At 37.1% G+C, this 7,538-nt stretch overlaps 1 protein-coding gene across 1 annotated transcript; it reads left to right on the forward strand.

The window, feature by feature from the left end:
• Positions 1 to 335: 335 nt before the first annotated feature.
• Positions 336 to 1,418, forward strand: LOC131659092 (uncharacterized). Its single transcript, XM_058928331.1, has 3 exons — positions 336 to 359; positions 454 to 1,124; positions 1,208 to 1,418. The coding sequence occupies exons 1-3, from the start codon at positions 336 to 338 to the stop codon at positions 1,416 to 1,418; spliced, it is 906 nt and encodes a 301-aa protein (XP_058784314.1).
• Positions 1,419 to 7,538: the final 6,120 nt, after the last annotated feature.

Genomic DNA, 7,538 nt, shown 5'->3' on the forward strand with positions numbered 1-7,538 from the left:
TGTAGGGGTGGAAATAGAAATTTCGGGTAAGCAAAACAAAATTTTCGATAGCAGGCAGAACGCTTATATCAGAAATTGTTTGAGTTTGGGAAGTTTCTGGTAGCGAATTACTGGAAATTTCATAATTTCTAGGGTGATTTACCGGATTTTTCATAATTTCTGGGGCGATTTCAAAAATATTTGAGGAATACCGGAAATTTCCAGAATTTCCAATAAGATTCATACTATCGGAAATTTCCCAGTAAGTTAAATTTTCCGGTATGTTTGCAGATCACGTTTTATATCTGTGTGGTCCAACACCGACATCATCTTCTATGGACTCGTGAACAGATTATATGGAGTTCTTCACCACATATACGGTATGTTTTAAACTGAAATAATATAACTTTAATTGTTTTCCATCATTTATGTAATTGATTGATACGTTTAATAATCATGTGCTGTAATTTACAGATTTTTAACTCTCGGTCAGAAGTTTTAGCATTGGCACTATCTATTGGTAAAGAACATGGTATCACTGTTGTTACTGTTCGTTCTAATTCTTCTAATGGAATACGAGGGAGGAAGGATAGAATAATTATGGGTTGTGAAAGAGGAGGAACTTATAAAAGAAAAAATGCATCAAAAGCCACTAATTTCTCTGATGGCATTTACAGTATGAAGGTTAAACGTCCGTTTAGGCTGAGATCTATTCCAAGTGGTTCCGGTTGGAAGGTGATGGTTAGATGCGAGATGCACAATCATAGAGTAGAAAATGATCTGGAAGGCCACAATATATTGGGTCGTCTAAAAGATCATGAAAGAAAGTTTGTGAATGACACGATGAAGTACAATAGGGCTCCTAGGTACATAATTTATTCTTTGAAAGACAAAGATCCAGAAAACCTCACGAGTATTACCCAAGTGTATAAAGCTAGATCAACATACAAAGTAGGCAAGAGAGGTATATTGGAAGAAATGCAAATGTTATTGAGCCTTATTCACAAAGATAAATACATGAGTTGGATTAGAAAAAGGGACAACTCGAATATTGTAGCTGATATCTTCTGGACACATCCTGATTCTGTGAAGTTGTTACATATGTTTTTTTTTTTAATATTTGATTGTACGTACAAGACAAATAGGTAAGTGACTCTATTTTTCACATTATAAAATTTGTTGTGGGTGTTTAGTGAGCTGATTGCTTATGTGCATTTCAATCATGCAGGTACCAGATACCACTCCTTGAGATTATTGGTATTACGTCAACAAAATTAACGTTTTCAGTTGCCTATGCCTATTTGGAATATGAAAGGGAGGAGAATTTCACATGGGCACTTGAGAAGCTTAAAGAATTGTTCACTTCAGAGAAATTTCTACCGAAGGTTGTGGTGACGGACCGAGAACTTGCATTGATGAATGCCATGGAATGCAACTAATTTATTGGGTTCGTTCCATATTTCAAAAATCGTGAGCATGAAATGTAAAGAGTACGTGAAATCAGAACTATAAGAACATATCATAGATCTATGGAACAACATAGTGTATTCAAATACAAAAAAGAGTTTAATATACACTTCAACACTTTGAAAGTGTTTGTGCTGATATTCCTGTATTTGTTAAATATGTGAATGAAACATGGTTAACATCTTATAAAGAGAGATTTGTTGCTGCATGGACTAACAAAGTCACTCATTTAGGAATCACAACAACAAACAGATACACGGATCATGATATTTTGATGAGATTATCATTTATGTTTATGTTTCAAAAACAGATTGATTCATGTTTTTCTATTTATGAATCTTAGGGTGGAGTATGCTCATTGGAGACTAAAAAACATGGTTGACTAAATTTCGCGTGATTTATGTCGAAGTTGGGATGTTGTGAATTCCATGTTGAAGTTGCAGCTTGGTTCCATAAGAGTGTCGTTTCAAAATAGTATTGTCAACATTGAGCATTGTGTAGCAACCTGCCCTAAAAATTTAATGACTTAGAGTCGCCACCTATTCTGAAGGGCGAATAGGAAACCCTACGCAGTATAGAGATCAGGGTAAGATACTATATTCAGGTCGAGGGAAGGTGTTAGGCACCCTCAACCCTTTCCTAAAGGTTAACATTGCAAAGATAAGGGTTATGGCAAAACATAAAGAAAGGTAACAAACAATTAATAGGGTTAAAGACATGATTAAGATTTGGAGGAAGGGGACTCGCCTTGTTGCCAAGTGCCTACGTATCTCCTTAGGGAGAATCAGAGTCAACGTAGTTCGGGGCACAGGATTGTACGCCTTAGAATTAGAATTTGATTGGTGTTTGAATTTGTTTTGAAGTTGTTTTGAAATGCGAATGTTCGAAGGTATTTTGAGTTACCTTATCGTAGTTGTGAACATCGCAGTGTTGAAACACCGTAGTATTGTGGTTTAGGGTATTTTGAGTGTTTTGAAGATGTTTTGGGCGTACAACCCTGATTTAGTTTTGCACTATTAACCGCAACGATCAATAGATTCGATCGCCATAGTTAACAGATTTGAAGTTGCACCGTTACCAATTTTTATCAATTGATTTGATTATTACTGATAACGAATTAAGATATTTTTTAATAATTTTTATAATTAGTTTATATGATTTAATTTGTATCATTACCCCTTGCAATCGATTGATTCGATTAAAAAGAATAATGAATTGAAGTATGGAAGATAGAAAGGTTAATCATCGCGACTAATAAGATAGTCGAAACCATTTAACCAAATAGGAATTAGTTGCATTTTAATAACATTAAAATTATTATTGCCCATAGCGATTAATCGATTTAATCGGCACGAACAATAAATTGAAATTTTAACATTTTATAATATATATTAACCTATTTATAAAAATAAATTATTATTATTATATAAACAAATGTTTTAAAATGATTTAAATAAATCAAATAAATTAATTAAAATTAATTTAATTATTAGGGTTAGGTTTTAGTGTGGCAGTCACTAGGGTGTATGATATGAGCAATCAGATCCTGGGTGTTAGATCTAAGAGGACGAGGATCCTATGGCTAATAGCTGAGGGTATATGGTGGGCCATCTAGCTGCGCTCGTACTGAATCAAGCAATGCTTCTCAATAATAAAATGAAATTAACGTTGGAGGAGGGACTCGAACCCACGCCCTCCCCCTTACAAACGTATAGTCTAACCACTACACCAAACACGTCAATTTGTTTCCCAAACGCGCGCATCACATAATATATGAAACCTAAAAAAAGAATGAAACAAGAGCGCCAAAATTTGAATAGACCAATGACCCATCGCCACGTTACCTTCTTCTTCCCCCCAGACCTGCAAACCTCTGCAACTGTAGCTACGAATTAGCTACGAAACGCTCGTAGCAAACCCAGAATACGAAAAATAGCGAATAGGGCATAAATATATATAAATCTTTCGCACCCTCTCAAAACGTTTCTTCCAGGCCATACGATCTCACCTCTGCATCCGATTTGACCTGATTTTTGCCCTACTAAAAAGCCCTATTTGAAAGCTCTTAGAACCCTAATGGTCAACAATGGTGGATCGCCCCACAACCACGCAAACGCTAAACCAATTGCCCAGAAACGATTGAAACATTAACATAAACCATAATATGCAACCAAAATCCAGTATAGATGCATGAATCAATACAATCGACCTTAAATTCAAAGTGGCATACCGTGGGCTTTTGGAGGTTGTTCTGGGAGTGTTGATGACGCGTAATGCTTCCAAAACGTTCGGAATTCTTCAAGGATCCTCGTGCAACCTTTCAATCTTCTTGCAATTGCTTGATCCTTCCAAATCAAATCTGAGTTTTTGAAGAATTTTCTTGTTCTTGAGTGTGCACTTCCGGACAGAATTCCGACCCCTAATCCCATGCTTTATGTTTACTACTTATAGGGGAGTAAATTAGGTCTAAAGAGGAGCCCTAGAATCTCTTAAATCAAAACTTGCCATAGTTGAGAAATTTGATTTGTTTCTTAAATAATAAGCTACTACATTTGGCCAAAATTTAATTTATTCTTCCCTAATCCAATCATCACGAAATTAGCAATATATTTTATCATTAATATTGATTGGAAATCACCAAAATATATTTTCCAACAAAATATTTGATTTTCCCACTTATTTAAATCATAAAAAATCAATTTTAAATGAAATAAAATTGTGTAAAGTCAAATAAAATGTTATTATTCGTGGCACGTACTTTGGATAACTTATGGGCCAAGTTTAAGTCATAAAATATAGGCCCACTTGCAAGAAATTCAATTTGGACTTCCTTTATTTCACATTTGGTCCTCTAAAATTACCCAACTTTGACCAAGCATATCTCACTCAATTTTTAAGCTATGAGTGAGTTCTAGGACTTTTTGGAAACCTCAAAGTGTCCTCTATAAGCCACTTTGGAACATATTTTTCATTTGGAGCTTTTATCTTGATCATATCTTCTCTAACAAAAAACTGCTTTTGAAGGATGCTTGAAAATGACCTGTAATCTTTTGCTTTGTACCTCTCAAATGAAGCATTTCTAGCCTTGGCTTGTGAGAGACAAAATTGTAGAGAATCCAATTTCCTTCAAAATAGGCTTTGAGTGGGGAATTTTTGATGTTCCATGTGAAAGTTATGCCCAGTCAAAGTTGGGTTGACTTTCTCCTAAGAAACCCTAATTTGAACCTTTTTGTATTTGTTCATCTCTGAGTTTCTATTAATGGAATCATGATCAATCTTTGATCAAATGATGGTTATGCACACCTATGCTTGATGTTTGACCAATGATCATAGGTTTGAATCCTGCTTTGCTTGTAGTTGACCTTCAGGTTTGAATCAGTTGACTGTGGATCTTGGGATTGTTTGAGCAAGGCTTTGGAATTAAATCTTGAACTTTGAATTATTGTAAATGGAATATGGAAGGCAAATTTTGGGGTATGACAGCTGCCCCTGTTCAATCTTCTTGAACCTGAAGAGGTAGAAGATGATTGGACACTGAAATGCCCTGAAATTTGCTTGCGTAGGGACGGAGCTCTGTGGGAGATGGGCTTATAGATGCCACCCATTTGTCTGGCAGGATACTTGTCTAAAGCATATGCTTTTCTGGCCTTGATCATTTGATTGTATTTGAGGAGAGAGGAAGTAATGTCTTACATAAGACTACCTGAAGAGGTTCCTGAATAGAGTATATCGAAGGTTGATGCGAAGAAGCTTAGGCTTTGAACAACGCTTAGGAAGAATGTCTTGGAGAAGACTAACTGAGAAGTTCTTTAAATGAACTAAGCGTGTCTTAGAAAAGAATGGATAAACATTTTAAGAAGGCTACCTAGAAAGGCATGATATGTCTTAAATAAGACTCACCTAGAAAGGCTCCTAAAAAGATATGAAACATCTTAAACAAGATTCACCTGGAGAGGTTTTTTTTTTAGAAAGAATATGAAATGTCTCAACTAGACTACCTAGACAGGTTATGGTACGTCTTAAACAAGACTAACCTAGAAAGGTTCACGGTTTTAAGAAACAAAGGATAGAGGCTCAAAGTTTATTTGTACCCATCCCAATCTTCGTGATGTTCTCCAGTCCTATGCTCAATTAACTATGCGTTTAGTCTCCAAAAGAATTTGGGAATTATGACGTTGACATTTATGATGGTTCAAAAACCGGAATTTTATTTTGCAAAGGCAGTCATCCTCCTTTCTTGTAATATTTTCTTTTGTGAGGGTATGTAATGACCTCTTTTCGACTTTGTTATCCCTAACTTTTTCCTGAACTGTTCGTTTTAAAACTACAGTCAGCGGGATACCCCAATTTTATCTAAGTCTCCTTAATAGGTTTTGACTTAGCAGACCCTTGCATTGCTTTCTTTTTCTTTGCGGACATTGACTGCCAGACTTAATTGATGACGGAGAACCATCAGCGATTATGTTCAAAGGAACAATTTGGAATGATTAAGTTAACTGAGCAGCTACCCTATCCCAGGTTATATATGAAGGGTTTTATTTTATATGAAGGAAAACTCCTACTTCTTTAGGCTCAAAGAGGTTGACGAGGGATTAACATCCTTATATCTCCATTATTTAGGAATTGAACAAATGCCTGTACATCGTCAACATGGTCTGTTCGAAAGCGTAGTGTATGAAATTGTGGTATCGTTTTCGTCATTCTCCCTCAAAAGGTGTACGACTTTAATCGAGAGTTGAATATCACAAAGAAGAAAACCGAGTAAAAACACAGTTTTAAATATAGTGAGAACACTAGGAATGAATCAAGACAAACGTAAGCAATGCAATAATGATTGTTGTAAAGTACATAGCATATGTCATAAGACTAATGTTTAAACAAACGGAAATAAATTGCGAATGAAAACAAAACTAATGATCTGAGAAATCCTCCTTCTAGCCACCTATGGCTTTAGACTTGCTAGGATCTTCGAACTCAATGAGCCCTTCTTCAATCAAATCTTGTACCTTGTGTTTCAACGGCCCACAATCCTCTGTATCATGACCAGGACTGTCTGAATGATAAGCGCATCTAGCATGATGCTTGTACCCGGGAGCGGGGTTAGCTGGAGCTGAGTATGGAGGCAGCAGTGTTACCAGGTTCTGACTGAGCAGATGTTGCAGAGCTTGAGACAGCGGCATGTGCAATGGGGTAAACGATCGTTTTGGCTTGGACCTCCAGGGGCGTTGGCCACCCTGTTGTTTTTGCTGATCCTTCTGTTGTAGTGTTGGTGTCTGATTAACCAGGATCGCTCCAACAGTGTTGGGTTCTTTTTTTCCGTCATATGACTTCTTTGTGTGATAGGAACCTGAGGGTGCCCCTTGTATCTTCCCATTTTTGATCCCATCTTCAATCCTCTCACCAATGACTACCAAGTCCGAGAACCCTGAAGATATGCTTCCGACCATCTTGTCGTAGTATGGTCCTTGCAAGGTGCTCATAAATATGTCCACCAGTTCTTTTTCCATTAGGGGAGGTTGGACTCGAGAAGCCATTTCCCTCCACCTTTGAGCATACTCCTTGAATGATTCATCCTTCTTCTGTGACATGTTTTGTAATTGCATTCGGTTGGGTGCCATGTCCAAGTTGTACTTGTAATGCTTTAAGAAGGTGTTGGCCAAATCATTCCAGCTTCGGACAGAAGACTTCTCTAATTGCATGTACCAGTCAATGGACGCTCCGCTTAAGCTTTCTTGAAAGAAATGTATCATTAGCTTTTGATCGTGGGCATAGGCAGCCATTTTCCGCACATACATGCGCAAGTGATTCCTCGGACATGTGAGTCCTTTGTATTTCTCGAAATCGGGAATCTTGAACTTGCGAGGGATAGTCAAGTCTGAGACCAAACTCATTTCGAAGGCATCCACATCGAAGGCATCGTATCCTTCTACCACTTTTAGTCTTTCTTCCAGCGCCTTGATTTGTTCACTATCCTTGGAGTCTTCCCTAGAGTTGGGATTAGACTGTTGCGTCTGAGGTGCTTGGTCTGTGTTGTCCACCTCTTGCACTCCGTATTGTAGATCCAGGTAATCATCATCCCTAGGGACATTGCT

Source organism: Vicia villosa, linkage group LG3, assembly GCF_029867415.1.
Source record: "Vicia villosa cultivar HV-30 ecotype Madison, WI linkage group LG3, Vvil1.0, whole genome shotgun sequence".
Taxonomy (NCBI): domain Eukaryota; kingdom Viridiplantae; phylum Streptophyta; class Magnoliopsida; order Fabales; family Fabaceae; genus Vicia; species Vicia villosa.

Bases quoted from the DNA above. Each gene is read 5' to 3' on its own strand.
- LOC131659092 (XM_058928331.1), top strand. From the start codon at position 336: ATGGAGTTCTTCACCACATATACG. The intron at 360-453 runs GTATGTTTTAAA...TGTAATTTACAG, and splicing joins AGTTCTTCACCACATATACG to ATTTTTAACTCTCGGTCAGA. The intron at 1,125-1,207 runs GTAAGTGACTCT...TCAATCATGCAG, and splicing joins TGTACGTACAAGACAAATAG to GTACCAGATACCACTCCTTG.